Raw genomic sequence first — 13,020 nt, forward strand, 5'->3', positions numbered from 1 at the left:
GCTGCCCAGGTTCAGATTTCATATCTGCACCTTACTAGCTTTGGGACTCTGGACAAGTTACTTAACCTCTCTGGGCCTTGACATAGTATCTACTTCATATAAATGAAGATTAAATAAAATATATAAAGCGCTTATGAACAGGATCTGACACTCAGAGTGTTCAATAAAGGTTTGCTATTTTTATTTTTGACTGCTTACATCAGCCTAGAGCAGGGGTTGGCAAACTACGTCATGTGGGCCAGGACCAAATCTGGCCTGCACTTAGATTTACAAATAAAGTTTTTTTGGAATCAAGCCATGCCCATTCATTCGGTATTGGCTATGGCTGCTTGGTGTGTGCTATAAGAGCTGGGTTTAGTAGTTGTGACAGTGACCGAATCGCCTGTAAAATCTAAAGTATTTACCATATGGCCCTTTATAGAAGAAATGTACCTTTTTTGAAGAAACTTACCATTTACTATATGGTCCTTTGTAGGAGAAATTTAGAGGATAAAATCAAACTCTTTAACTCTCAAGATCTTCGGTGATTGCTTCCAAACCAGCCTTTTTTCTATCCATAACTAACAGATGGCCACAGCAGCTCTTTGGTTTTCACTGGCTCTTCTATTCTTTTCCTTTCATAGCTGCTGTCTGTTGCTGGATTGTGCTTCCTTTAGTGTTCCAACTACTCTTCTGTCTTTTGCATGAACATGGGCAGACGCAGGGCCAGGACTAGGGTAGGATGTGTGAGGCACTCACTCTAGGTACACAATTTAAGGGGGCCCCGAAAAACTTGATAATCAAGATAATTTGTTAATGTTTTTAAAAATAAAAATTAATGCAAAAAACCCATTATGAACAAAATATCGATATTTTACTTTTTTGGAAGCTTAATATTAATTTTATTAAACTTTTTTCCAGGTTTATTATGATTGGCAAATAAAAATTTGTAGGCTGGGCACGGTGGCTCATACCTGTAATCCTAGCACTTTGGGAGGCTGAGGCGGTAGGACTGCTTGAGCCTAGGAGTTTGAGACCAGCCTGGGGAACATGGTGAGACACTGTCTCTACAAAAAATAAGAAAAAAATTAGCTGGGTGTGGTGGCACGCAAGCGTGACTCCAGCTACTTAGGAGGCTGAGGTGTGGGAGGACCGCTTGAGCCCAGGAGGTCATGGCTGCAGTGAGCTGAGATTGTGCCACTGCACTCCAGCCTGGGCGACTGCACAAGACCGTTTCGGTAAAAAAAAAAAAAGAAATCTAAGTTGTACAGCTTAGTGTTTTGATCTAAATATATCTTCAGTAATGATTCCTACAGTCAAGCTAATTAACATATCCGTCACTTGAATGGTTACCTTTTCTTGTGTGTGAGATAAGAACATTTCAGATCTACTCTCTTAGCAAATTTCAAGTATTCAGTAATATATTATTATTTATAATAGTTACCATGGTGTACATTGAATCTCTAGAAATTATTCATCTTATAACTAAAAGTTTGTATCCTTTGACCAACATATTCCCGTTTCCCCCACCCCCAGCCCCTGGCAAACACTATTCTACTGTATGTTTCTCTAAGTTTGACTTTTTTAGATTCCACCTATAAGTGACGGGATCAGTATTACTGATGTTTTTTTTCCTCAGCCTCCAACATGGCTTAACATAGTACTGGGCAGCAGAGAGAAAGTAACCCACATGTAAGCGGCTTAAGCCCAGATACTCATACTTCCTACATATATGTGGGAGAGAGTAATAAGATTCAAAGTAACCTGCTGGCTGATCACCAATGTGATATACCAATGGCATATACTCAGGTCCTTGTCAGGACTAATTTCATAAAGTATAATTATGCACATATTTTGTTGAACTTAGTTTACAGCAGTGATCTGTGTATAATCTGTTGTATAAAATGAAAGAATGAAAACATTTCCAAAAGTTTTCAAATAGTTCATTTGAAATGGTTCATTGATGGCAGTGAAGCATATACTTTAGAATAGCAGCATTGGATAACTAAAACTGTTTACCAAGAGATCTGGAAGGATCACCTGGTTCCTGCAAGCTTTTTCTAAGAAAGGCCAGATAGGGATATTAATTGAATTTTAATGCTTTCCAATAAACATTGACCCAGCAAGCTTTTCTAGATGACTAACTTTCTAATCTGCTTTGACATTTCTTCGTGGGGCTGCAAACAGTGATATGTTGGTAGGTTTTAAAATATGTATAATTTGTTTTAGTGAAGAAGGTTTGGAAGTATACTGTAGAATTCTATGAAAGCAGAATGGAGTCTTATCTGTAAGGAATAAATCTGGAGGAATGGACAAGATCAACTTTTCATTTCTCAGACACCTTGTTGAGATGGATAGGAATTATTTGATGTTTTGACATAGTAAATTAGTTGTTCTGCCTCTCATTGTTATATAACAAGAGATAAAATGCAATGTTGAACTTGATGGTCTTTTGCTTTCTAAACGCTTTTCAATGTTTTTAGGTGTATAGTGTTGATTGGAGCCAAACCAGAGGTGAACAGCTTGTGGTGTCTGGCTCATGGGATCAAACTGTCAAATTGGTATGTTAGCATTATTGTATTCAAAAACAAATATTCCCTTCTCTAGAGCTTCCGCTAAATTTTCTTTTCCCAACATACTTCTGTAGCTCTATGATTGGACAGCTGAGCTTTCTTTTTAAAAAAAAATTAAAACATATATTAGAACTTAAAATTTTCTAATCTTTTGGCTGTGAACTAATAGGTAGCTCAGCATTAGTTTGGCCCTTAAATACCATCTTGCTTTATATAAAAATAGATCTTTAAAAATCATTGAGATCTGTATATATATCATATGTGTATATATAAATGTATATAGTTTATTGGTGTATATAGTATATGTAAAAGCATAAATTTGAATTTATCCCTCTTGAGTAATTGATCTATTCATTTATTTGTAGTGGGATCCAACTGTTGGAAAGTCTCTGTGCACCTTTAGAGGCCATGAAAGTATTATTTATAGCACAATCTGGTCTCCCCACATCCCTGGTTGTTTTGCTTCAGCCTCAGGTAAATAATTCTGTATTTACCAAAAGCCTTTCTTGTAGTGAATGGTGGCCTTGTTTTTACCATTAGGTGGCGCTGTGTACCTTAGATTCAGAGAGAAAACAGGAGACTATTACTATTCTTTTGTGCTCTTAAGACTTTCCTTCTTTTTTTATTTTTATTTTTCTTTTTATTATTATACTTTAAGTTCTAGGATACATGTGCACAACGTGCAGGTTTGTTACATATGTATATGTGTGCCATGTTGGTGTGCTGCACCCATTAACTCGTCATTTACATTAGACATATCTCCTAATGCTATCCCTCCCCCCTTCCCCCACCCCACTACAGGGCCCAGTGTGTGACGTTCCCCATCCTGTGTCCAAGTGTTCTCATTGTTCAATTCCCACCTATGAGTGAGAACACGAAGTGTTTGGTTTTCTGTCCTTGGAATAGTTTGCTCAGAATGATGGTTTCCAGCTTCGTCCATGTGCCTACAAAGGACATGAACTCATCCTTTTTTATGGCTGCATAGTATTCCATGGTGTATATGTGCCACATTTTCTTAATCCAGTCTGTCATTATTGGACATTTGGGTTGGTTCCAAGTCTTTTTTATTGTGAATAGTGCCGCAATAAACATACATGTGCATGTGTCTTTATGGGAGCACGATATATAATCCTTTGGGTATATACCCAGTAATGGGATGGCTGGGTCAAATGGTATTTCTAGTTCTAGATCCCTGAGGAATCGCCACACTGTCTTCCACAATGGTTGAACTAGTTTACAGTCCCACCAACAGTATAAAAGTGTTCCTATTTCTCCACATCCTCTCCAGCACCTGTTGTTTCCTGACTTTTTAGTGATCGCCATTCTAACTGGTGTGAGATGATATCTCACTGTGGTTTTGATTTGCATTTCTCTGATGGCCAGTGATGGTGAGCATTTTTTCATGTGTCTGTTGGCTGCATAAATGTCTTCTTTTGAGAAGTGTCTATTCATATCCTTTGCCTACTTTTTGATGGGGTTGTTTGATTTTTTCTTATAAATTTATTTGAGTTCTTTGTAGATTCTGGATATTAGCCTTTTGTCAGATGGGTAGATTGCAAAAATTTTCTCTCATTCTGTAGGTTGTCTGTTCACTCTGATGGTAGTTTCTTTTGCTGTGCAGAAGCTCTTTAGTTTAATTAGATCCTATTTGTCAATTTTGGCTTTTGTTGCCATTACTTTTGGTGTTTTAGACATGAAGTCCTTGCCCATGCCTATGTCCTGAATGGTATTGCCTAGGTTTTCTTCTAGGGTTTTTATGGTTTTAGGTCTAACATTTAAGTTTTTAATCCATCTTGAATTAATTTTTGTATAAGGTGTAAGGAAGGGATCCAGTTTCAGCTTTCTACACATGGCTAGCTGGTTTTCCCAGCACCATTTATTAAATAGGGAATCCTTTCCCCACTTCTTGTTTTTGTCAGGTGTGTCAAAGATCAGATGGTTGTAGATGTGTGGTATTATTTCTGAGGGCTCTGTTGTGTTCCATTGGTCTATATCTCTGTTTTGGTACCAGTACCATGCTGTTTTGGTTACCGTAGCCTTGTAGTATAGTTTGAAGTCAGGTAGCATGATGCCTCCAGCTTTGTTCTTTTGGCCTAGGATTGTCTTGGCAATGCGGACTCTTTTTTGGTTCCATATGAACTTTAAAGTAGTTTTTTCCAATTCTGTGAAGAAAGTCATTGGTAGCTTGATGGGGATGGCATTGAATCTATAAATTACCTTGGGCAGTATGGCCATTTTCAAGATATTGATTCTTCCTACCCATAAGCATGGAATGTTCTTCCATTTGTTTGTATCCTCTTTTATTTCGTTGAGCTGTGGTTTGTAGTTCTCCTTGAAGAGGTCCTTCACATCCCTTGTAAGTTGGATTCCTAGGTATTTTATTCTCTTTGAAGCAATTGTGAATGGGAGTTCACTCATGATTTGGCTCTGTGTTTGTCTGTTATTGGTATATAAGAATGCTTGTGATTCTTGCACATTGATTTTGTATCCTGAGACTTTGCTGAAGTTGCTTATCAGCTTAAGGAGATTTTGGGCTGAGACGGTGGGATTTTCTAAATATACAATCATGTCATCTGCAAACAGGGACAATTTGACTTCCTTTTTTCCTAACTGAATACCCTTTATTTCTTTCTCCTGCCTAATTGCCTTGGCCAGAACTTCCAACACTATGTTGAATAGGAGTGGTGGGAGAGGGCATCCCTGTCTTGTGCCAGTTTTCAAAGGGAATGCTTCCAGTTTTTGCCCATTCAGTATGATATTGGCTGTGGGTTTGTCATAAATAGCTCTTATTATTTTGAGATACGTCCCATCAATACCTAGTTTATTGAGAGTTTTTAGCAGGAAGGGCTGTTGAATTTTGTCTAAGGCCTTTTCTGCATCTATTGAGATAATCATGTGGTTTTTGTCTTTGGTTCTGTTTATATGCTGGATTACGTTTATTGATTTGTGTATGTTGAATCAGCCTTGCATCCCAGGGATGAAGCCCACTTGATCATGGTGGATAAGCTTTTTGATGTGCTGTTGGATTCAGTTTGCCAGTATTTTATTGAGGATTTTTGCATTGATGTTCATCAGGGATGTTGGTCTAAAATTCTCTTTTTTGTGTGTGTCTCTACCAGGCTTTGGTATCAGTATGATACTGGCCTCATAAAATGAGTTAGGGAGGACTCCCTCTTTTTCTATTGATTGGAATAGTTTCAGAAGGAATGGTACCAGCTCCTCTTTGTACCTCTGGTAGAATTCGGCTGTGAATCTGTCCGGTCCTGGACTTCTTTTGGTTGGTAGGCTATTAATTATTGCCTCAATTTCAGAGCCTGTTATTGGTCTATTCAGGGATTCAACTTCTTCCTGGTTTAGTCTTGGGAGGGTGTATGTGTCGAGAAATTTATGCATTTCTTCTAGATTTTCTAGTTTATTTGCGTAGAGGTGTTTATAGTATTCTTTGATGGTAGTTTGTATTTCTGTGGGATCGGTGGTGATATCCCCTTTATCATTTTTTATTGCGTCTGTTTGATTTTTCTCTCTTTTCTTTATTAGTCTTGCTAGCGGTCTATCAATTTTGTTGATCTTTTCAAAAAACCAGCTCCTGAATTCATTGATTTTTTGAAGAGTTTTTTGTGTCTCTATTTCCTTCAGTTCTGCTCTGATCTCAGTTATTTGTTGCCTTCTGCTAGCTTTTGAATGTGTTTGCTCTTGCTTCTCTAGTTCTTTTAATTGTGATGTTAGGATGTCAATTTTAGATCTTTCCTGCTTTCTCTTGTGGGCATTTAGTGCTATAAATTTCCCTCTACACACTGCTTTAAATGTGTCCCAGATATTCTGGTATGTTGTGTCTTTGTTCTCATTGGTTTCAAAGAACATCTTTATTTCTGCCTTCATTTCATTATGTACTCAGTAGTCATTCAGGAGCAGGTTGTTCAGTTTCCATGTAGTTGAGCGGCTTTGAGTGAGTTTCTTAATCCTGAGTTCTAGTTTGATTGCACTGTGGTCTGGGAGACAGTTTGTTATAATTTCTGTTCTTTTACATTTGCTGAGGAGTGCTTTACTTCCGAGTATGTGGTCAATTTTGGAATAAGTGTGATGTGGTGCTGAGAAGAATGTATATTCTGTTGATTTGGGGTAGAGAGTTCTGTAGATGTCTATTAGGTCCGCTTGGTGCAGAGCTGATTCAATTCCTGGATATCCTTGTTAACTTTGTCTTGTTGATCTGTCTAATGTTGACAGTGGGGTGTTAAAGTCTCCCCTTATTACTGTGTGGGAGTCTAAGTCTCTTTGTAGATCTCTAAGGACTTGCTTTATGAATCTGGGTTCTTCTGTATTGAGTGCATGTATATTTAGGATAGTTAGCTCTTCTTCTTGAATTGATCCCTTCACCATTATGTAATGGCCTTCTTTGTCTCTTTTGATCTTTGTTGGTTTAAAGTCTGTTTTATCAGAGACTAGGATTGCAACCCCTGCTTTTTTTTTTTGTTTTCCATTTGCTTGGTAGATCTTCCTCCATCCCTTTATTTTGAGCCTTTATGTGTCTCTGCACGTGAGATGGGTCTGCTGAATACAGCCCACTGATGGGTCTTGACTCTTTATCCAATTTGTCAGTCTGTATCTTTTAATTGGAGCATTTAGCCCATTTACATTTAAGGTTAATATTGTTATGTGTGAATTTGATCCTGTCATTATGATGTTAGCTGGTTATTTTGCTTGTTAGTTGATGCAGTTTCTTCCTAGCATCGATGGTCTTTACAATTTGGCATGTTTTTGCAGTGGCTGGTACCGATTGTTCCTTTCCATGTTTAGGACTTTACTTCATCGACCTCTTGACAAGAGTTAGCTGTGGTTCAGATTACTTTTCAATGATTCCAACTGCTAAAGAATAATTCCTAGATTTCTGGCAAGGACAAATTCATGGGTGGCAATGTTATAACTGAGATATGATACATGTTTGAAAGAGAAGGTCTTGAGTTTTGTTTTAGAACACTGTTTCAGAACCTGTGAGACAGGCATCTGCTTGTCAATGAGCAGGTTGAGCTTGGAGCTGAGAACTCTGACCTTGTGAATAAAAATTGTATCATTGGCTTAGAATTGGTAACTAAAGCCATTGCAGTAAATCAGAGTACCTAGGAAAGACTAAGTCAAAGAAACCTTGGAATAGAGCACAAGTTGGCCAACTACTGCCCTCAGATCAAAACTGATGGTTTTTATAAATAGTTTCATTGGGGTACAACTACGCCCATTTATTAACATATTGTCTGTGGTTGCTTTCACACTACAGTGGTGGAGTTGAGTAGTTGTGAGAGAGACTGAAAGGTCCTCAAAGCCAAAAATATTTACTGCCTGTGGCCGTTTACAGAAAATGTTTGCTGACCTCTGGTATAAATCCTCAAGGAGAGAGAAAGAAGTGGAAACTTTTTTGTGCAGTTGGCTGTTTAGTAGAGAACAGAAGACATTAGCTAGAGGAAGAGGTGGTGCTCTTAATAGTGTCTCTTCTTTCAGTTATGCAGCATCCAAAGATAGACAATAGGTAGGATAATTGTTCCTTTCTTGCTAATAAACTATATCAGTGCCCTGAGTTGTTGAATTATGTTGATTGCTTTCTTAGGAAATATATATCACACACTTTTTTCCCATTATTTCATTATTTTTAATTTTAAAAGTAAAAAATGACCAAACCATCCTAATTGTGAAAGTACTATTAGGTTGAAAATACTCAGAAATGGAAACTTTCAGGTAAATTATATACAGCCAAGTATATCCATTTAGATTATGCAGCTTTCTTTTTACAGGGAGCATGATTGAGGTGAAAGATTGTGTAATTTTTTGAGATCCTAATAATGAATACTAGTAATGCCTATGTATAGAGGCATAGTTAATTTAAGAAAAAATATTTTTGTTCTCTGATAAAAATTAATAGCTTTCTTTTCTAGAATGATGAGCAGTACACACTGTCAACTTATAAGGTTATAAACTATTATTTTTTGAGTTTTTAAGCTAAGTCATAGCTTTTTTTGTCCATAATCTGAATTAAATCTTTTCTAATATATGAAGTCTTTTGGAGTGGGACCAGTAATATATTTTTTCTTCTTATGTTGCCTTTTCCAAGCCTGAGTTCCTTCTTTGGTCTTTTATCTTTCTGTAACATAGTTAACCATAAGGCTAAGTGTGTATTAAGTCAGTGGTAGCTATATTAATATATTTAATTTGAATCAATTAACCGTTTCACTTACATATATAACTTGAGTTAATCATCTTTTATGTTTTTATTATTATTATTGAGTCAGAGTCTAGTTCTGTTGCCCAGGCTGGAGTGCAGTGGTACAATCTCAGCTCATTGCAACCTCCGCCTCCCGGGTTCAAGCAATTCTCCTGCCTCTGCCTTCTGAGTAACTGGGACTACAGGCATGCGCCATCACACCCAGCTAATTTTTGTATTTTTAGTAGAGATGGGGTTTCACCATGTTGGCCAGGCTGGTCTTGAACTCCTGACCTCAGGTGATCCACCCGCCTTGGCCTCCCAAAGTGTTGGGATTACAGGTGTGAGCTACTGCGCCTGGCCTATGTTTTTAATTTAGTATAAATGGTAAAGAGTTTTGTGCTTATAGTGAATCGGATCTGTAAGTTGACCACAGTTCAGTTTACTGGTTTATAATTTTACCATTTTGTAATTTTACCATTGGTGAAAGGTTCTACCACAGAGGGTATTAGTCCAAGTCGAATTAAAGTTCTTGTAAAGTTGTGAATTAGATTGACATTAGCATTATTTTCTTAGGGGAGGGATGCCTTTTGGCCTTATATCCTACAGTTTCAAAGGAGTCATTTCAAACTCTAGATTGAATTAGTGGTGTAGAATAGATCCACCTCAAAAATGAACTGAGGCCAGGCATGGTGGCTCACAGCTGTAATCCCAGCACTTTGGGAGGCTGAGGTGGATGGATCACTTGAGAACAGGAGTTCGAGACCAGCCTGGCCAACCAACATGGTGAAACCTGTCTCTACAAAAATACAAAAATTAGCCGGGCATGGTGGCACACACCTGTAATCCCAGCTACTTGGGAGGCTGAGGCAGGAGAATCACTTGAACACAGGAAGTGGAGACTGCAGTGAGCCGAGATAGCGCCACTGCACTCCAGCCTGGGCAACAGAGCAAGACTGTCTCAGAAAAAAAAAAAAAAGAAAAAAGAAAAAAAAAGAACCGAAGCATGCTTCTCTTCTAATGAAACAGTGAAGACTTATCTGCTGGGAGCTCTAATTGGCAACATACACAGTAAACTAAAATTAATAATGAGAATATAATTTTGTATAGTTGAAAAAGTATTAGTAAATACAATTCCTTGAACAATTGATAGGTCTTAAAAAAATTCCTTACCTTTCTATTTTATGTAATCTTGTTGATGTTTGTTATTATTTAAGGTTCTCTTGTTTTTCTTTTTCTTTTTTTTGAGACGGAGTCTCTGTCACCCAGGCTGGAGTGCAATGGTGCAATCTCAGCTCACTGCAACTTCCACCTCCTGCCTCAAGCGATTCTCCTGCCTCAGCCTCCCGAGTAGCTGGGATTACAGGCACGTGCCACTATGCCTGGTTAATTTTTGTATTTTTAGTAGAGACGGGCTTTCGCCTTGTTGGCCAGGCTGGTCTTGAACTCCTGACCTCAGATGATCCGCCCGCCTCGGCCTCCCAAAGTGCTGGGATTATAGGCGCGAGCCACTGTGCCTGGCCTATTTAAGATTCTAAAATTGCCTTGATTTGGGCATTTTTGTTTGTTTGTTTGTTTTCAGTTTGTTTTCTCTGACAGGATACATGACCATGACAAACACCCAGTTTGCCTGAGTTTTAAAAAGGATATTTCCTTTGCCCCACTGGAATGACCAGTAAAGACATACATCCAGTTGGCAAAGTGGAAAGAGGGTATTGATTTGTTTTTAATCATTGTTCTCTTTATGCGTATGACCAAATATAAATCTGATAGTGACAAAATCACAAACTAATACAGCTGCATTTTTTAGACGTCAGTCAGAATTGTGTGTATTAGCCCTTCATTTGAGCTGAGTCACACACACTTCTTTTTACATTGGTCTTTGTGTAGCATGGAATAGATAGCATTGACTGTGGATAGTGCTGTAGAATATGCAGTGTATGAGACTGAATAATAGAAGATTAATTGTTTGTAGAGTGTTAGTATAATCACAACACTTCACTTTTCAAACTATCCGTATAGTGTAAGTGGGTAGTAGAAAAGCAATCTTTTATCAACAGAATGACTGTTTGCTTCTGTAGAAGAGAAGACCCCTGTTTAATTACATTACCTTCATATGTTATGTTAGAAATTAATATAAATCTTGGTCATATCAGCCAGGACTTCTGTGGTTGAAAGTAAAAAAAAAAAAAAAAATTCTGACCCAAAGTGCTTTAAGGAAGAAGATAACTTATTTGCTTACATAAGTGAAAAGTTCGGAATTAAATCTGGCTTTATAGGCATGGTTGGATGTAGGGCTCTGTCTTCTGTTGTGCTAGTTTCAGAATCAGGGTATCAGGCACCACATGATGGCAAGATGGTAGTAACTCCAACCCCCGCATCCTTTCTGGTTTCTGTCCAGTAGGAAAAAGTGAAAGATTCCTTCTCAGACATCCAGACAGTTTCATTTTCTGTCATGGGCTCTGATGGGTCCTCATGGATGTTCCTGAATTAATCACTGTGTGTGGGTGAGGGGGATATAATGTGTTGATTGGCTTAGGCCTGGTTAGTCCCTGCAGTTGGGAATGGAAAATGGGAGAGGGTGTTACACAAACAACATGGATTGAGGATGGAAAGAGTGAATCCAGATTAGGTGAAAGTAGGTGGATGGAGTCTAAGGGGCCAGTATTCACTAAATTGGCTGCACATCTAAGGCTTCAGATAAATCAGAGGCGATTTGATGAAAATCAAGTACTGGACCTGTAAGCTCTAAAATATGTTCTTTAAAAACTGTCCTTGTGAAATGGATACAGTAAAGCTGTTTTCTGCCAATTTTTATGACTTGGGGAACTCATTGGAAGATTGATTTATCAAACATTTGCCATTTTCCTGAAATAATCCTTTGCGGTGATTTACAAATATTAGTCTACTTAGTACTTTTAAAAAGATTCAGAGTTCTTCTTCCACTCTGCAAAAATACTGGAAGGAGTTGGGGTATAGTAAAAAGTCAAGGCAAGTTCCAAAACTCTCACTGTTCCTTAGCCATTTCAGAGACAAGAACATTTACTTACTGAGCTGTGTACCATGCATTTGTAAGCAAATGCAGTGCTTAGATCTTCTTCGCTTCGCTTGTTTTCATACATTTCCTATAACACTTGTGTATTCTTTTGCATAGCCAAATGCCTTACATAGCCAAACACGAAAATATTTTTGATTGTTATTATATAAGATATGGGAGTAACCATCTTACTCGAATTTTTAAAACGTATCTGAGTTCATTTTGATTGTTGAGAAGGATGCTGCGGTGAGTCAGTCAGATATTTATTGAATGTCCATCATTTACTGGAGATTCAGTGAGGAAAACAACAGATGGAGTTCCTGCCCTCCTAGAGCATATAGTCCAGTAGGAAAGAGGAATGCTAAGACAAAATCTAGAAGCAGCTAGTGATGAAGACTGTGAAGTTCTTTAAGGAGAGGTAATATAGCACAGTGGTCAGGAACAAGGATTCTGGAGCTGGACTGCTTCAGATCAAGTTCACTTTCCTGCTGTTAGGAGACTTTCTTTGGTCATGCTATTTAACCTCTGTCTCCTCATTCCTCATTTCTAAAATCAGGGTGATAATGGTATCCACATCATGGAGTTTTGAGGAGGATTAAGTGGCTAATGTGCATAAAGGGCTTAATTAGAACAGTGACTGGCAAAGTAAAAACTCTGTGAGCATTACCTCTTTTTTTTTTTTTTTTTTTTGAGACAGGGTCTGGCTCTGTTTGTTGCCCAGGCTGGAATGTAGTGGTGCCATCTCAGCTCACTGAAACCTCTGCCTCCCGGGCTCAAACAATCCTCCCACCTCAGCCTACTAGCTAGGACCACAGGCATGCGCCACCACCCAGCTAATTTTTGTATTTTTGGTAGAGACAGGGTTTCACCGTGTTGCCCAGGCTGGTCTAGAACTCCTGAGCTCAAGCAATCCTCCCGCCTCAGCCTCCCAAAGTGCTGGGATTACAGGCATGAGCCACTGCACCCGACCTTAAGTGTTACCTCTTATTATTAAGACGTGTGTCCAGAATTCTGTGGAAATGTATAAATGGATTCCTGAGCTTGTCAGGGTTGGCTGGTCAGGTCACTTCCCTGAAGAAATAGTCTAACCTGCTGCCTTATGAACAAGTAAGAGGAAATGGGAAGTGGGAGGCAAAAGCTGGAATGTGGAGAGAACAGAGCATATTTGAGGACTTTGCAGTGTATATGCTGTAACAGTGGACAGTTAGTGCTTATCTAAGTGCTAAAACTCTTAGAGCTCTAGA

General features: G+C 38.4%; 1 protein-coding gene and 1 non-coding gene across 4 annotated transcripts in view; one reads left to right on the forward strand and one right to left on the reverse strand.

The window, feature by feature from the left end:
• The window catches only part of PEX7 (peroxisomal biogenesis factor 7), a 92,986-nt gene that overhangs the window by 21,863 nt on the left and 58,103 nt on the right, over positions 1-13,020 (forward strand). For all 3 annotated transcript variants that reach the window (XM_002817400.4, XM_063725002.1, XM_054558206.2), the window contains exons 4-5: positions 2,463-2,540; positions 2,918-3,026. In XM_002817400.4, coding sequence (XP_002817446.2) covers positions 2,463-2,540; positions 2,918-3,026 — 187 coding nt within the window. The remainder of the gene's footprint in view (positions 1-2,462; positions 2,541-2,917; positions 3,027-13,020) is intronic.
• On the reverse strand, positions 10,321-10,454 carry LOC112134059 (small nucleolar RNA SNORA27). The gene has a single exon (XR_002915643.1). It is a non-coding gene; the product is annotated as a small nucleolar RNA SNORA27 (small nucleolar RNA).

Source organism: Pongo abelii, chromosome 5 (genome assembly GCF_028885655.2).
Source record: "Pongo abelii isolate AG06213 chromosome 5, NHGRI_mPonAbe1-v2.0_pri, whole genome shotgun sequence".
Classification (NCBI taxonomy): Eukaryota; Metazoa; Chordata; class Mammalia; order Primates; family Hominidae; genus Pongo; species Pongo abelii.